We start from the raw sequence: 17544 nt of genomic DNA on the forward strand, positions 1-17544 counted from the left end.
GTAATTGCTAGAATGTTCTACAAATATCTACAATAGTCGAATATCTATTTAAAAGATAGAACATATATATGGACGAGAAAGAGAATACCAATTTCCAGTTTCCTCGGTGTTGAAAGTGAGAAACGGGCTTAAAATTACATAAATTTAAATGCTTTCTAGGCAACTAATTTAGTGTTAAACAATGTCCTCTAGTAACTCAATGGACTGAAGAAATATTTGTTTAATGGGGTTCTTCACTGTTTGCATCATTTAAATGATGCAACAAAACAGGCAAATGATGTATGGAAATTGGAGACATGATGCTCAGCATGTTGTCTTTTTAAATATTATGCAATTTGATTGATTTGGGAAAAAAAAAATATGTCCCCTAAATATAAATTACCTAAAGTAGTGGTTAACTAGGGAACATCAACAAACTTCTAAGAGGCCACAAGATGAAATAAATGGTTCAAATGAAGTTATATTAAAATAAAATAACACTTACATATAATTAAAATGCTTTAGAATAGCTTCCCTAAAGTCTTAATGATTGTTAAAGTTTCTTAAGCCGAGAACATGGACACATACAAATGGCAAAGATGTTCTCTACACATTTAATAAATGTTTTCACCACATATTTACAAACAAGATGTTGACACTTGAATTTAAACTAATCAGAAAAAAAGTTACTGGCAGCACTAATCTGGGATTTCCACAATGGCGATCATCTTCAGAGCATGTGATGATGATAATTATCTTGTCATGTGAAATCCAGTATTTCTATTTGATCTGGGAGATTCCAATGGCTGTCTGCCTCATATGATGATTTCTCCACTAATCTCACACTTTACACCTTAGTGGCAATTCCTAAGTAGATTGTCCAGTCCACTTTTGCTGATAGTCCCATACGCCTGGGAATAACTGCCTAGTCTGGCGCGAGGATCGCCGGCTGCAGAAACATTCGAATTGCTCTGGAAAACCTTCTTGCTGAACCTTGAAGGAAGCTTGGCATCACGTGAATTAGACCGCTGGTTCTGTACAGTAGGATATTAAGATATCATAATGAGGAAAAACATATCAGACATATAATTTATTAAAAACTAAGTAATGAGGGTGATCTAAGGTACAAAAAGACTCTAGCATAAAAAAGTAGAATGCAGACACTAGAACAGATGGCAGTAAGACCTCCTGATATGCGTCAAAACTGAGGGGGATTTTCAACATGGCATTGCTTTCTAGCTTGTGACATACACAGCCTCAACCAATAGATTGTGTTGGGTGACTGAATATTCCCAGGTCAGAGTAAACAAGAGACACACAGGTCACATGGGTTTTACGCAAACTGGAAACATTAATGGTTAAATATATGGTAGCTGTGATTTTCTGAAACCTTTTTGCCCCACCAAAAAACAAAAGGCCACTCACCAAGCGAGCAGAGGTGACACATAACACAGGGGAAACAATGGGTTCATCCTTGCGAATCAGGGGATTATTTTGGGGCTGTGATAGTGTGAGAGAGAACGAGTTTGTGCGTGCCACAGGGGCAGAACGACCTCGCTGGTCTACACCCTGATTGGAAGAAATGAACAGATGACACATTTTAAATGGACACTGCAAAAAACTGCACCATATAACCACATAAATTGACTTTAAATGTTGAATAGACAACAGCTCTTATATAAAATGAAACCGCAGGACGTACCACAGGCCCATTAGCACCATCTGCAGGCAGAATATCTCCAGTATCCTGATTCCTCCTCCCAATCTGCTGTAAGCGAGCTGGGTAGTGGTGCAGTTTGACTAAACCATCTGGAAAATAAATGGATAATACCTTTTATGGCTATCTAATGAGTAATATTCATTTCAAAATTTGTGGTTTTAAAATGTTTTTTTTAATTAGACTCGTGTTAACCAAGGCTGCATTTATTTAATCACAAATACAGTAAAACTATATAATATATATATAATTTAAAATAACTGTTTCTAAGTATTCAGTGCTACACAATCCTTCAGAAATAATTCTAATACGCTGATTTGGTGTAAAATAAAATGTAAAGAAAAAAATACATTTTATTTACAATGTTAAATGTCATTGTGCTGCTTATATTTTTAAATGAAAAAGCAAAAAAAAAAAAAAAATCCTCTAAATTCTTTGATAACCAGAAAGTTACAAAAGAACAGCATTTATTTGAAATAAAAATATTTTGCAACATTATAAATGTTTATTAAATGCACCTTGCTGAATAAAAATAATATTTTCTTTAAAAAAAAACATACTCCAATAGTGCATATGCTATATAGTATAGTTGCAGTCTATTCTATGGTAGTATATATTCTATCATAAAAGTTGAAACCTTCAGTTAGCAAAGCCTTATGTGCACTACATGTAATAGAATGTATAAGTGTGGTAATTGAATGGTCCTGTACAACCACTATTAAACAGAACTCACTAGGCATGTGTGTGATGGGGTTATAAGAGGTTTTGACCGCACTGGGGCTCACTGCTGGGCTGGTGATTTCAGGAGCCGAGTGTGTTTGCTCAGGCCTAGTGAGAGGTTTCGCAACAGCTGCTCCAGTTCCATTAGAGCTCTTCTTGTCATTAGGAGATTTCCTGTCATGATCTCCATCCACGCTACGCTTGCCTCCTCTTTGAGACCCAGCAACTGTTTCCTTGCTTTTGTCCATTCCACTGTCCCCATTCACTTCTGCAGTCTTCTCCTCTGATTTCTGTGCGAAATGAGGTTGTTTGTGCATCTGCCGACTGGCCCTTTTTTCCAGGATCATCTTTTACAGGAGAAATTGGAAAGTTGTTTTTAAGCATTTGCTCATATATTATTGATGTAAAAAGACAAAGGTCAAAATAAATCTGTGCAAAACGAGAAAATAATGAATGGCAAGTTTCCACTCACCTCATAGAGTTTGTTTCTGTACTGAGTAACAGAGAGTTGGATGTCATCGTCCACTGGCAAAATGACATCATAGACCAAACTAGGCTCTCTGGCTGGGTTGTGAAATCTTGCATGACAAATAGAAAGAAGAGGGATTATTATTAATTTATATATTAAGTAAATAATTTATTCATATAACAACAATGCAATAATTCCCAAAAACTTATAAAAGCATTCTAGTAGCTTCATAACGTTACAGTTGAACTACTTATGTCACATGGACTATTTTAATGATGTTGTTTAATGACTTAATTTCTAGGCCTGGGAACATTTCAGTTGAATTGCTGTCTATATGCAGGGTCAGAGAGCTCTCGGATTTCATAAAAATAATATCTTAATTTGTGTTCTTATGGGTTTGGAACGACATTACAGAATTTTCATTTCAGGGAGTACTATCCCTTTAATAGCCATTCATCAATTGTTATCATATTTTAATTTCTTCCAAATATAGTGCACTTAAGATCAAAAACACTGTGTCAAGTGCTGTGAATATGGAAATTAGACAGGGTCAATTTTAATTTCATGTTGACTTACATTATTTTTTTAAAACGTTAAATAACTAAAAGCAAAACTCACTTGGAAACATAAGGGTGCTGCAGAGCTTCCTCTGCACTGAGTCTCTTGTCTGGATTGAAAACCAGCAGGCGCTGCACTAAATCAAGGGCATCCGGTGGCACTGATGCCGGCAGAATTTCATCTAATGGCACCTGAGGTCTAAACACACATTCACATCAAACATGGTTATGATGTCAGCAGAGTCATCATTCAAGATCAACTAAACAACCACAGAGTGAACAATGAAGACAAACTGTTAAATATTAACATTACATACCTAAGCAGCATTCTCTGAATCATAGAAGCCCCATACTCTGATTTGATAGCCAACACATCTACGAAAAATATTACACAGTCCTATTAGCAAAGTTTGTTTTGTGATTTTAATAAATTAATAATTGACGAAACAACCCATAATTCTTTGCGGCTGGTTTATTTAGCTCTTGCCTGAGAGAACAAGTCTCATGTCAAATTCAAACTCACCCTCTGTAGAAGGATGTGGAATGACGCTCATGATTCTTTCGATTTGATTAATGGTAGACGTCCCAGGGAAGAGAGGCTTGCCCAGGAGCATCTCTCCCAGAATGCAACCTATGCTCCACATGTCCACACCTTTTGTGTACCTGCAGGAAATATAGGACATATTATCATAATCTACTATATATTATGATTAATAGATTATAAAATGTTAGAGAGCCACACACCTACTGGATCCCAAGAGAATTTCAGGGGCTCTGTACCATCGTGTTGCCACATACTCTGTCAAGGCAGGATTCACAGCATCCTCTTGGGTCTGGTACAAGGATCTTGCCAAGCCAAAGTCACACAGCTTCAGAAAGCAGTCTGAGTCTAATAAGATGTTGGATGGCTTTAGGAAATAAAAATAAAGGAATGATTTAAACAAGAAATGGTTTATATTAATCCTGTAGGCATGAATTAATGTTAAAAGATGTGACATACCTTTTGGTCCCTATGAATGACATTGCCTGAATGAAGGTATTTTGTAGCTTTAAGAAGTTGGTACATAACATAACGCTTATGAATGTCTTTTAATAGACTTTCTTTCTTTATTACCGCATGTAGGTCTGTGTCTGAAAAGAAAAGTCAGTGTGAATATTGTATAGACATTGTGAACAAAATCACATCACGTTAATAATAGTCACTTGGAATTATGTATAATCCCATAAAGTGCAATTAATTGGAATATAATGCTGTGAAGAGTACTGGCTAATAAGTGCAAAAGGCTCCAGGAAAGATCAGACAATGGTCTCTTACCCATGAATTCAAACACAAGGTAAATGTCTTTGTCGTTTTGGGCTCTGATGACATTCAGTAATTTAATTATGTTAGGATGATCCCCAAACTCCTGCAAAAGGGAAAACAAAAAGGAAGTTTGATACCTTAACAAACACAGAATTAAGATTTTAAGGTGATTTTTTTGTGGGGTCAGTAGATAAAATATATGAATACTTTTATTGAGCAAGGACGCATTAAATTGACCAAAAGTGACAGTAAAGGAACTGATGTTACAAAAGGTTTCTATTTCAAATAAGCAGAACAAAATAGGAGCACAACAACTTGAGAAATTTTTTTTTTTTTTTTTTTATTAAGCACCAAATTAGCATATTAGAATAATTTCTAAAGGACACAGGAATAAATTACATTTTAATATATATATTGAAAATAGAAAACAATTATTTTAAATTATAATAATATTGAATGACTACATTCATAGATGAATGAATGAATATATTACTGTTTTACTTTACAGTCGTGGCCAAAAGTTTTGAGAATTACATAAATATTAGTTTTCAAAAAGTTTGCTGCTAAACTGCTTTTAGATCTTTGTTTCAGTTGTTTCTGTGATGTACTGAAATATAATTACAAGCACTTCATACGTTTCAAAGACTTTTATCGACAATTACATGATATTTATGCAAAGAGTCAGTATTTGCAGTGTTGGCCCTTCTTTTTCAGGACCTCTGCAATTCGACTGGGCATGCTCTCAATCAACTTATGGGCCAAATCCTGACTGATAGCAACAAATTCTTTCATAATCACTTCTTGGAGTTTGTCAGAATTAGTGGGTTTTTGTTTGTCCACCCGCCTCTTGAGGATTGACCACAAATTCTCAATGGGATTAAGATCTGGGGAGTTTCCAGGCCATGGACCCAAAATTTCAACATTCTGGTCCCCGAGCCACTTAGTTATCACTTTTGCCTTATGGCACGGTGCTCCATCGTGCTGGAAAATGCATTGTTCTTCACCAAACTGTTGTTGGATTGTTAGAAGAAGTTGCTGTTGGAGGGTGTTTTGGTACCATTCTTTATTCATGGCTGTGTTTTTGGGCAGAATTGTGAGTGAGCCCACTCCCTTGGATGAGAAGCAACCCCACACATGAATGGTGTCAGGATGCTTTACTGTTGGCATGACACAGGACTGATGGTAGCGCTCACCTTTTCTTCTCTGGACAAGCCTTTTTCCAGATTCCCCAAACAATCGGAAATGGTCTTCATCGGAGAATATGACTTTGTCCCAGTCCTCAGCAGTCCATTCACTATACTTTCTGCAGAAGATCAAGCTGTCCCTGATGTTTTATTTGGAGAGAAGTGGCTTCTTTGCTGCCCTTCTTGACACCAGGCCATCTTCCAAAAGTCTTGGCCTCACTGTGTGTGCAGATGCGCTCACACCTGCCTGCTGCCATTCCTGAGCAAGCTCTGCACTGGTGGCACTCCGATCCCGCAGCTGAATCCTCTTTAGGAGATGATCCTGGCGCTTGCTGGACTTTCTTGGACGCCCTGAAGCCTTCTTTACAAGAATTGAACCTCTTTCCTTGAAGTTCTTGATGATCCTATAAATTGTTGATTTAGGTGCAATCTTAGTAGCCACAATATCCTTGCATGTGAAGCCATTTTTATGCAACGCAATGATGGCTGCACGCGTTTCTTTGCAGGTCACCATGGTTAACAATGGAAGAACAATGATTTCAAGCATCACCCTCCTTTTAACATGTCAAGTCTGCCATTCTAACCCAATCAGCCTGACATAATGATCTCCAGCCTTGTGCTCGTCAACATTCTCACCTGAGTTAACAAGACGATTACTGAAATGATCGCAGCAGGTCCTTTAATGACAGCAATGAAATGCAGTGGAAAGGTTTTTTTGGGATTAAGTTAATTTTCATGGCAAAGAAGGACTATGCAATTCATCTGATCACTCTTCATAACATTCTGGAGTATATGCAAATTGCTATTATAAAAACTTAAGCAGCAACTTTTCCAATTTCCAATATTTATGTTATTCTCAAAACTTTTGGCCACAACTGTATATTTGAGCAAATAAATTCAGCTTTGTGAGAATAAGAAAATTCTCTCCATTTTTTTTTTAATCTTACCAACAACATACTTTTGAGCAGTACTGTAAATGTGGTTAGAAACATGAATATTTGGATTCTAAGGTTTGGTCAAAGGGCAATAATCTTACCTGGAGGAACATAATTTCTCTGAATGTTCTCTATTGGAAAATACAGAAAAGCAGATAAAATGCATTTGATACAGTTAAAAAAAAATTAATAACTGATCTGAATAACTGATGTTTTGCTATTCATACATACAGTAGAAGTAGAATAGTATTGTATAATTTGTTGCTATTTTAGACCATTCCTTATTCTCCACCTCTCTATTTAACTTGTCTCTAACCTGAGCATCTGTTCGATTCCTAAAGGCATCAAAGATTTTCTTCACAGCAACAGTCTCTCCTGTTTTTCTGTCCACAGCCTTCCAAACAATTCCATATGCCTGTGATGCAGATAAGAAAGTACACCCTAATAAAATTATAGTTGATTGAAGGAAAACATACAGCGTATGACTTAATGGTCAGTCGTCAGGGAAGGGTTGCCATGAAACCCTCATTTAAGTCATTTGTGCTCACTGCAGTTTGCATTTATTTACTGAGGAGAGATCATGCAGTCCCCAGAACCTTTGTGTACTGACTGCAATTATTAGCAATTCAAGCAGTTTTCCTATGATGTTTACTGCCATTACTATTCCAAAGGGTGGCCTTTCTTTCCACATACATATTTTATGTTAGATTTACTATTTTGTATATTAGATTTACTCCAAAGTTTCAGTTCTAGGTTGGATTTAATACAAATTATTCCTAAAATGTTATTTAGGAAAGTCCAGCTGGTCTAATTCAAGACAATAAACATAACAGCAAATACATTACCCTGTCTGGTTGTTATATAACCATGTAAGATTTTATAAGGTTTGTCTTGGCACTTTTTAAACACATAATGACAGTAAATGAACATCTTACCCCTTTCCCAAGCCTTCTCTTTATTTCATATTTCAGAGTGATGTGTTCTTCCACCTCTGTGATGTTCATTCCGTCTATTTCCTGTTTTACCTCTTAAAATGATTCTTAAAGTTGGTTGATTTTGATCATGGCAGGAATAAAATCCTGGCTCCTTGAGGAATGCAGGATTGCAACAAAACAGATTTAATAAACTAAAACTAAAAACAAGATCCGTCAGGAGTGAACTTTTTCTAAGCTATATCCCGAATAATAATTCTAAACACGAATTTATCACGCGTTTAACTTAATCACTGTTGACCATCCAAACATTTAAACGGAGTTATATAAACTCTAATCTCTACCTGCTAAAAGCAAACGTTCGTGTCGTTTGTTTCACCGTTGATATATATATGTGGCTGCTCATGTAGCCTTGAACAAAGTTACGCATCGCCTGGGTTTGTAATTGTTTGTCGCCATGGAGACGACACATAGGACGCAATCTCTTAAAGGAGCCGCATGTTTGCTGAAAGTGCGGTTACATTAGAGAAATTTCGTATTTCTTATACTTATGTACAAAACATTACCTACACAGAAGTCGCTTTCAAAACAAGCAGCTTTTGTTTGGTCAGCACCACGAACGACCAGCTTAAACCTACTGTGTGGGGAAATCTTTCGCCAACAAAATCAAGTAAAATAAAATCCGATACAAATCACCCTTAGTAGTGTTTAAGAAACCTGTCCAATATGCTTCGGTTTGAATGTAATTAACATGGTGCAGATATGGATATATCATGCATTACTGTGTCCTGTCAGCTAGTAGACATTATATTGAGGTACTCAACCAAATGAAAGAGTTTAATATAATTATTTGTACATATAATCACAGAGTTGTCCATATAATCACAAATATTTTTTCAAAGTATTGTGTTTTATTTCAAAACTATTTTATTTACATAGGTCATTAATAAATATGCCTTATTACATAAAGTGAGCTAGACCAACACCATGCCAAGGAAAGAGTTATTAATCAATCTTATAAAGTTATAAAACCAATACATGTTTAAGTACTGTAAATGAATGAGCACATTTCACATTGTCATTTAAATACTGAGAAAACATCTATTTAAAAAAAAAGGAAAGTGCGTAGCTAGGGAAAATAAAATGCAGCACTGAGAATTCAGTATCAGACCTGTTTCTAGAAGATATTATGAGATCCATAGACTATCAAATCAATTCATATGTTAATTCAACATATGTATTTATAGAGGCAAGCTTATTTTTCCTATAAAAAAACTCCGTCCTATAATGCACTCTTTTCATCTCAGTTGGCTACTGAATTCGCTATTGCCATTCTAGAGAACACTTTCAGTCTACCATGTGATAGAAAACTCTCTTTACATTAAAAAAAATCTACTACTCTTAATTTTCAGATCTGTGAATATAATCCTGATTGTATTACTAAATAACATAAGCCATAGTAAGCAGTACTCTAATTAGATTTAAAGTTCCTACATTCCTACAAAAGACATGGGCGAAACAGAGAAAGTGAAACAGAGGTTTGGTTACATATAAAAAATAAAAAAAAGGATAGTGGAAAGGAGTTAAGCGAGCTCAGAGAGGGAAGGGACATTTAAGAAGAGTGTAAGAAACGATTAAAGGCGTTGTAGGCAGACTCCAAGTCAAACAGCATCTGGCGAACCTGGGAGTCATCCAGCTCATCAGATGCAGACATGCTGCTTAGTGTGGTCAACCTGTGAGGAAGAACAACACAGTGAGCATTGGTTTTACAGTGCAGGGAAACTGAAGTTGTTTCTCAGGCAGGCTGATTTAGTCGTGGCTTTAGATTTTGGCAGATGAGCAATTTTATGTAATGCATTCTTTATGTGATTTGCAAAAATTACTCCAGTTTTTGGTGTCACATAATTCTTCAGGAATCAATCGAATATGCTGATTTGGTCCTTAGCAAACATTTCTAATTATTATCAATGTTAAACATTTATTTTATCCCAGGATTTTTCTATGAATATTAATGAAAAAAATTAAATACAAAGATTTAGCAAAATTATAAATGTCTTTAGTCACTTTTTTTTTTTTTTTTAACTTTTTGAATGGTACTGTATTTCAACAGAAAAACTAGGCTTACCAGAGGCTGACTTTGTCTTTGGCCTCTGAATCTGGAGGCATGTTGCTCATTCTATTCATGGTCTCCATGAGCTCTCTCAGGTCAGGCTGGATCTATAAAACAATGTTCTCAGTTAATCAGACTTAAACTGTCTCTAAATAACATTATGTTAATCTAATTAAGCAGATGTATTCAGTGAAATGAATACCTCATCCATGGCACGAATCTCAAGTCGAAGTTTGTCCATCACTGTGATAAAGAGCTGCATAAGAGAAAACCAAGATTAAAAAGGGTAAACGAGCAGGTTTTGCCTGTTATTATGATTGCTAAATGGCCACACTCTTCTGTGGGGCCCTGGACAAATTGCATATGGCATTATTTCTTCTAGTCTGATGAAATAAATCTACTTAATGGAACTGTTGGAACAAGAAGGGATCCTCTGTGCTCAATCAGTAAACACTGGGGCGTTCTGGCATTAGCTCAATGAGCTATTCATTCTAGGCTGCATAAAATTACTTTATAAAGTGTTTAAGATACATACAGAAACTATGTCTGCAATGCAGCGATTCAGGTTGCCTTTGTCATCCTTAATGGTGATTGGTCGATCCTCTTTGATCCTTTCCATAGCCAGTGGACAATCCAGCTGTCAAAAACACACAGGGAAAAAAAAACTTAAGCATACTGATCTGCATGCAATTCACTGGACAAATTACTACCCAAAGATACATAAGTGCATTAAAATAGAATCATTTAGAGTTACATGCAAGCAAAATAAAATATACCCTGTATTTGCGACAAAAGTCATCAATGGATCCCACATCTGATCCCTGGACTTGTTTGAAAGCAGCCTTGTACTGGACAAGCAATCTTGAGCAAGCTCCTGTGTATCTGCAAAAACAAAGCAAATATTTATTAGGCTATATGAATAGATGTAAATAAGGGAGTGGTCACACTGACAACAGTTTATGGGCAAAAAAAAATCCCATTGTCTATTGTTATAGTTCACTGATGGATGAAGAACAGCTCACACAGAAGTCACTCATAAAGCTTCCAATTATGTGGACTCCTATTAAACTTTCTGGATTTAAATGTGACCACACCTTAATTCACAATGTTTTGCACAAACAAATTAAGTGACTAACTCGTTTGGAGTCACACAGTCCTTAATGTATGCTTTTTCCAGGGCCTGAAGTGTTTTGACCACAGCAAACAACTCTGCCATGTTGTCATACCTTTCAAAATAAAATAAAAAGTACATTAATTGCAACCCAATCACATAATCACCATTCTGAATAATCTTTATTGTGACATCAATCAATAAGACAAATAAATAAAGAGACTCAAATTAGCCATTCCTGAACAGTATGATGTTGGTTAACTTACTTTTCTCTTTCTCTGGCATTTTTGTACAATTTCACTTCCTGTAACAGACAAAAATGTAATTTAAACACAGAGGAATGATGACAGATGAGTCCATTATTATAACTTATGTGCACAATATAACATTATTACCTCATACAGTTCTGGCTTGTTGGCAGGTGCTGGTTAAGTTAAAGCAGAAAGGCAAAACATATAAAATCAGATATGAGACTAATGAAAATATGTGCAAGTGTAGAAGTAGTATGAGATGCTTTGGTTTTTTAGAGGCTCATGATAAAGCAGGTTCTCTCACTCACCTCCTCCCATCCCTCCAGAGGCAGGTATTCCATGAAACATGATGAACTAGAAAACAACTGAAGCGATAGTCAGATCATTATGTTTGGTTTAGCCACGGGTCAGCGCTATTCTCAGTGGAATAAATGATATACACAGTGGTTGCATGTCAAAATCGACTGATCGGATCTCAGTGTGTTTACATACACATTGTGGTCAAGAAAATCCAGTTTAAACTTATTGACAGGCAAACAATATGTTAGATTTAGCACATTTAACGAACTGGCTGATGCCAGGTATTGTGAATCCTAAGCGAAGTATATAATACAACCGCTCATTTTGTTCTGTTTATTTCCTGACAAATAAACAGCAATGTTAGCATAGCTAACGTTGGCTAGCTAAGATATTGCTTTCCGTCCGCTGCGAGAGTACAAAAGACGTTAATGTCTCTCGTTAATTCACATCGTATATGCGTCTTTAACGTTAATGTGGTTATGAGATGACATATTATTAAAACATTCAAGTCATTTTTAGCAAAAACTCACAAGGAAAAAGATCATTCGCTCACCCTTATATTGACGTCACCCACCGTTGAACGCTGACGTATCACGTGACGTGACGTGATGATTTCGTAACGTCTTGTTTTCGCTGATTTATTCTTTATTACAAAACGTGTTTATGCAAATAATATACTATTTAATCTCAAGTGATAGTAATCGTTATTTATTCAATTTAACATTCGAGGAAAACTGTAACATTTATGCACACGTTTCATGGTAACGGGTTGCCAAGTCCCTTTAATATTTTCACACTAATAAATATGTCTTTGAATATAAAATACATTATTCACTCTCTTATGTAATGCATAACTACATTATATGATAATAACTGTTTGATATAGTGTATTATACATAATCGTAAAACGATGACATTCATTATTATAACCAGTGCTATTAATCTAACAGAACTGATTTATCGGTCATTCACATGAATATTTGGCAACCCGAGAGTGTCTTTGAATACGCGCGCGGGAATTACAAGACAGCTACAGTGAACAGAGGAGTTCGAGAAACTGTATCTAAATAACTGAAACGTAACGTTGTAAATGTTGATATTGATTGTTAGCTTTGTTTGTATATGAGACTATAAGCGTTTCAGGCAATTGTTTGTCCCGTATATAAAGAGAGAGGCTGGTTATTTGAGTGTGTGGGATTTGTAAACAATGAAATCCACAAAGAACACTAAAGTGAAACCTGCAGCATCAGCTAAAGAAGAAGAATGTGGAATATGGCTCGACACAAAAGAGATAAAAGAAAAGAAACAACAGGTAACAAAACTGAATTCTAATGAAATATATTAAGACCAAATCTAACCTTTTAAGGGGATTGGAAATATTATTTTCATTTTGTCTACGTAAAAAAATTAATACTACATGAAAGATGAGGGTTTTTAAATAGCTTTATTTTATTTATTTTTTTTTCTCAGAAACAGCTGACCCGTCCAATATCCAAACTCCTGAACCCACTCGCGAGATCAGGGGGATACAGTGTGGCAGTCGCACTCAGCTTCACTCAGACCAAACTCAACATGCCTGTCACGAAACAAAGCACTATATCGACCTTCTTTTCACCCAAATCCAGAGGTAAGGCACTCCAGAGTTGTTTCATAGTGTAACTGTCTCAGATTACGTTTTATATATATATATATATATATATATATATATATATATATATTTAATGTGATGATAAACAGTTAAAGCTAAATAATAACTACAACCCGAATTCCGGAAAAGTTGGGACTTTTTTTAAATTTTAATAAAATGTAAACTAAAGGAATTTCAAATCACATGAGCCAATATTTTATTCACAATAGAACAAAGATAACGTAGCAAATGTTTAAACTGAGAAATTTTACACTTTTATCCACTTAATTAGCTCATTTAAAATTTAATGCCTGCTACAGGTCTCAAAAAAGTTGGCACCGGGGCAACAAATGGCTAAAAAAGCAAGCAGTTTTGAAAATATTCAGCTGGGAGAACATCTAGTTAATTGATATCAGGTCTGTAACATGATTAGCTATAAAAGCTTTGTCTTAGAGAAGCAGAGTCTCTCAGAAGTAAAGATGGGCAGAGGCTCTCCAATCTGTGAAAGACTGCGTAAAAAAATTGTGGAAAACTTTAAAAACAATGTTCCTCAACGTCAAATTGCAAAGGCTTTGCAAATCTCATCATCTACAGTGCATAACATCATCAAAAGATTCAGAGAAACTGGAGAAATCTCTGTGCGTAAGGGACAAGGCCGGAGACCTTTATTGGATGCCCGTGGTCTTCGGGCTCTCAGACGACACTGCATCACTCATCGGCATGATTGTGTCAATGACATTACTAAATGGGCCCAGGAATACTTTCAGAAACCACTGTCGGTAAACACAATCCGCCGTGCCATCAGCAGATGCCAACTAAAGCTCTATCATGCAAAAAGGAAGCCATATGTGAACATGGTCCAGAAGCGCCGTCGTGTCCTGTGGGCCAAGGCTCATTTAAAATGGACTATTTCAAAGTGGAATAGTGTTTTATGGTCAGACGAGTCCAAATTTGACATTCTTGTTGGAAATCACGGACGCCGTGTCCTCCGGGCTAGGGAGGAGGGAGACCTTCCAGCATGTTATCAGCGTTCAGTTCAAAAGCCAGCATCTCTGATGGTATGGGGGTGCATAAGTGCATACGGTATGGGCAGCTTGCATGTTTTGGAAGGCTCTGTGAATGCTGAAAGGTATATAAAGGTTTTAGAGCAACATATGCTTCCCTCCAAACAACGTCTATTTCAGGGAAGGCCTTGTTTATTTCAGCAGGACAATGCAAAACCACATACTGCAGCTATAACAACAGCATGGCTTCGTCGTAGAAGAGTCCGGGTGCTAACCTGGCCTGCCTGCAGTCCAGATCTTTCACCTATAGAGAACATTTGGCGCATCATTAAATGAAAAATACGTCAAAGACGACCACGAACTCTTCAGCAGCTGGAAATCTTTATAAGTCAAGAATGGGACCAAATTCCAACAGCAAAACTCCAGCAACTCATAGCCTCAATGCCCAGACGTCTTCAAACTGTTTTGAAAAGAAAAGGAGATGCTACACCATGGTAAACATGCCCCGTCCCAACTATTTTGAGACCTGTAGCAGAAATCAAAATTGAAATGAGCTCATTTTGTGCATAAAATTGTAAACTTTCTCAGTTTAAACATTTGCTATGTTATCTATGTTCTATTGTGAATAAAATATTGGCTCATGTGATTTGAAAGTCTTTTAGTTTTCATTTTATTAAAATTTAAAAAACGTCCCAACTTTTCCGGAATTCGGGTTGTAATAATAATTACCCTTTTTCTTTTTCTGACTGCTATTTGTTTGCCCAGACCCTAACCCAAGTGCGGCTCATTCTGGATTGTCCAGTTCCATGCACACAGAGGCACGCACCGGGTACAAACGGAAACATGATGTGACCTTGGAGCCATCTGCAGAGTCACCCAGTCAAATATCTGAGGTGTACTCTGATGAAGATTTTGAAAGATTGTCAGCCAAGGAGAAAAAAGAACAGTCTTTTCTCCATTTAATATGCGGAACTGAGCCAGAGGAAGAAGAACCGCCTGAAAAAAGGAGACATGTTCTCCATTATACAGAAAATGTGTTAGAGACACAAGAATATTGGAATAAAGAAGCTTCAAATGAATATCCAAATCAGACAATTCCTGAATCTGAGACTTTCTTTCATGAGGAGTCCCCGGAGCACTATGATCTGATGGTCTGGAAGCCTTCTGAGGATGCTCATAAGCATTTCCTTAAGTCTCCAGGTCCTAAACACACGGACAAATATGATTTAAGAGATCAGAAGGCCTCAGTTAAGGGGTCTATCTTAACCTCTAGGCCTGTCAATGAAATCCACAAAAGATGGAGTGCTTCTGTGAATACTAATAAAAATCAGGAGCAGACTTGGCACAAAAATAAGGCATCACCCATGAAACCGATGGGGAAAGAGAATAGCTGGCCTGCATCACCCATTAAAAATGCTCCAACATCCCCTTTTAAACGCCATCTAATTTCCAGTCCAGCTAAGTACAGGTTGAAGGAGAAAAACACCTTCCCCCTCAAAAAATCAGGTAAGGAACTTGCAAACGCAGAGATGGCTGGAGAAACCCTTGCTACATTGTTCACTCAGGACTCGGAGGGCTTCTGTGTGATTGCTCATCGTGACCAGCACTTAAGGAGCCCAGTAAGAGACCACAGCAATTTATCTGTGGGCAAAGATTACGGGAATAGTCGATCTGCCGCTTCTTTAGAAAAAGAGGACGAGGAATCAGATCTAGAGCCAGAGATGCTTTTCACCCAAGACTCGGAGGGAAACATGGTCATCAAGCATTAGCCAGTGCTGAATACCAAAAGATCAAAGAATTTTAAGTGTTTTCTATTGATTTTCTTTCTTACAGTTTTGAAGCTCTTGGTTTTTAAAAGTTGTAATTCAAATTGAAAATTAAAATTCAAAAATAAACATTTGTAGAAGTATAAAATAAACCCAAAAAATGTTTGTTGTGTAATATTTTATAAAGATTCACTGCTTGCCAGCAGATGGCACCAAGAAGCTTTTACGGTCAATGTTTGGTGCGTGTAGAATCTGTATATTTTAAAGTAGGACATGACATGTGTCACATTAAATATTTATACAAGCCGAGTACATTCGAGTTTAAAAGCACTATCATTTTAAATTAATTTATGTTTTGTATTGCTTTAAATTACCAGCATGGAGCTAGCTGAATACTTCACATTCTGTTCTCGTTTGCCAAGTTGATGATTCCCCATCGCTTCTCTGTTTAACTTTGCTGTCAGGGACAGAATCTATGAGTTTCAATAAAGAGCCATGTGCTGACAAATTCACTTATTTTTCATGCATTTATAATAAATGCCATGGACTCCCAAATGTAAGGATCCCCTTGTAAGGGACCCCTTCCTAAAATATAAAGGCAGTTTCATGTATAAAACCCATTTATATGTGTGTGAAAAATATTAAGTGAGATATTAGATGTACAACGAAATCATCAGATGGTAAAAAGGCAAAAAACGAAACAAATAAGTGTAGTGAGTTTACAATTATTTTATTTGATTAAATTGCTATGGTAATGTGAAAATACTTTGTAAATTACAATGTAAGGTGTGCGATTTAATACGGTGTACACATTCTACTTTGTTTAAGCATCATTTATAAATGTGCATTACACTGTTTAGTTAAATGTCAACTGTTTACTGATCAAGCAAATGTAACATGATTCCCTTTTATGGACTGAAGAATGCTACATATTAACACATGTTGGCGTTCATTCAAAATGAGCTGAAATGTTCAAGACCTTCCTGTTGAAGAAACATTTAAAGCATGTCAATTTACAAGCAGTGTAAATATGTGAGTGCAAAGTGAGAACATCTAGGAAACTATTTTGGACATGAAGTTTGATATTTAGTCGCCATGTTTACTTAATTTTATTATGCACAGCACATGTCATTACTATCCTGATGGTGTTGAATGTCATTGTGCAGGTAAATACAAACATGTAACTACCTGTCTGAGATTATAAATGAAATACAGAGTGACAAAATTGAGTAATATTTGAACTATAATAAAATAACATAAAATCTTATATAAAATTAAAAAAAAAAAAAAAACTCAAAAGCACTTATTTATTCTCAGAACAAAGACCATTTATCAGACTCGTAGAATGAAAAGATTTGATTGTAAAATATCCATAGATTTTTGTCCTCTGCTCATGATTGCACATAATCTGGGTCCAAAGTCTGATTACCTTGCCAAATAAAATTTTTTGTGTGTGTGTTTTTTGTTGGAGACAATATTATAAACTGAAACTGGGATTTGTAATCTGTTGGAAATATAAAATGTGACTGCACAAAACATAAATAACGAGTTTCTCCATAAAAACAAGTTACAGCTAAGT

The 17544-nt window shown here is 36.1% G+C and overlaps 3 protein-coding genes across 4 annotated transcripts; 1 reads left to right on the forward strand and 2 right to left on the reverse strand.

Moving 5' to 3' along the window:
* Positions 1–579: 579 nt before the first annotated feature.
* On the reverse strand, positions 580–8554 carry mapk15 (mitogen-activated protein kinase 15). The gene is made up of 15 exons (XM_059556223.1): positions 8141–8554; positions 7800–7950; positions 7181–7279; positions 6966–6995; positions 4758–4848; positions 4443–4573; positions 4187–4350; positions 3966–4105; positions 3760–3817; positions 3504–3641; positions 2889–2994; positions 2430–2763; positions 1682–1788; positions 1405–1548; positions 580–1013 (listed from the first exon to the last, which is right to left on the reverse strand). Exons 2-15 carry the CDS (start codon positions 7866–7868, stop codon positions 834–836), a joined length of 1791 nt encoding a protein of 596 aa, XP_059412206.1. The 5' UTR covers positions 7869–7950; positions 8141–8554; the 3' UTR covers positions 580–833.
* Positions 8555–8687: 133 nt separating this feature from the next.
* vps28 (VPS28 subunit of ESCRT-I) lies at positions 8688–12180 on the reverse strand. Of its 2 annotated transcripts, none has more exons than XM_059556227.1 (10): positions 12122–12180; positions 11577–11681; positions 11413–11441; positions 11284–11321; positions 11043–11132; positions 10683–10788; positions 10442–10543; positions 10109–10162; positions 9922–10013; positions 8688–9529 (listed from the first exon to the last, which is right to left on the reverse strand). In XM_059556227.1, exons 2-10 carry the CDS (start codon positions 11614–11616, stop codon positions 9409–9411), a joined length of 672 nt encoding a protein of 223 aa, XP_059412210.1. In that variant the 5' UTR covers positions 11617–11681; positions 12122–12180; the 3' UTR covers positions 8688–9408. The 2 variants fall into 2 exon arrangements, with proteins under 2 accessions (XP_059412210.1, XP_059412208.1); XM_059556225.1 differs by having other exon boundaries at positions 11577–11622; positions 12122–12152.
* A 362-nt stretch (positions 12181–12542) lies between these two features.
* LOC132144714 (uncharacterized) lies at positions 12543–16046 on the forward strand. Its single transcript, XM_059555273.1, has 3 exons — positions 12543–12880; positions 13039–13195; positions 14965–16046. The coding sequence occupies exons 1-3, from the start codon at positions 12776–12778 to the stop codon at positions 15966–15968; spliced, it is 1266 nt and encodes a 421-aa protein (XP_059411256.1). The 5' UTR covers positions 12543–12775; the 3' UTR covers positions 15969–16046.
* The last annotated feature ends 1498 nt before the right edge of the window (positions 16047–17544 follow it).

Source organism: Carassius carassius, chromosome 8, assembly GCF_963082965.1.
Source record: "Carassius carassius chromosome 8, fCarCar2.1, whole genome shotgun sequence".
NCBI lineage: Eukaryota > Metazoa > Chordata > Actinopteri > Cypriniformes > Cyprinidae > Carassius > Carassius carassius.

Coding starts and splice junctions, on each gene's coding strand:
- mapk15 (XM_059556223.1), bottom strand. CDS start 7,868: ATGAACATCACAGAGGTGGAAGAACACATCACTCTGAAATATGAAATA. Junction 4,849..6,965: donor GAGAAATTATGTTCCTCCAG/GTAAGATTATTG, acceptor TCCCTTTTGCAG/GAGTTTGGGGATCATCCTAA. Junction 2,995..3,503: donor CAGCACCCTTATGTTTCCAA/GTGAGTTTTGCT, acceptor TTGTCATGCAAG/ATTTCACAACCCAGCCAGAG.
- vps28 (XM_059556227.1), bottom strand. CDS start 11,616: ATGTTTCATGGAATACCTGCCTCTGGAGGGATGGGAGGAG. Junction 10,789..11,042: donor GACTGTGTGACTCCAAACGA/GTTAGTCACTTA, acceptor TTGTTTTTGCAG/ATACACAGGAGCTTGCTCAA. Junction 10,163..10,441: donor GCATTGCAGACATAGTTTCT/GTATGTATCTTA, acceptor TCTCTTATGCAG/CTCTTTATCACAGTGATGGA.
- LOC132144714 (XM_059555273.1), top strand. CDS start 12,776: ATGAAATCCACAAAGAACACTAAAGTGAAACCTGCAGCATCAGCTAAA. Junction 12,881..13,038: donor TAAAAGAAAAGAAACAACAG/GTAACAAAACTG, acceptor TTTTTTTCTCAG/AAACAGCTGACCCGTCCAAT. Junction 13,196..14,964: donor CTTTTCACCCAAATCCAGAG/GTAAGGCACTCC, acceptor TTGTTTGCCCAG/ACCCTAACCCAAGTGCGGCT.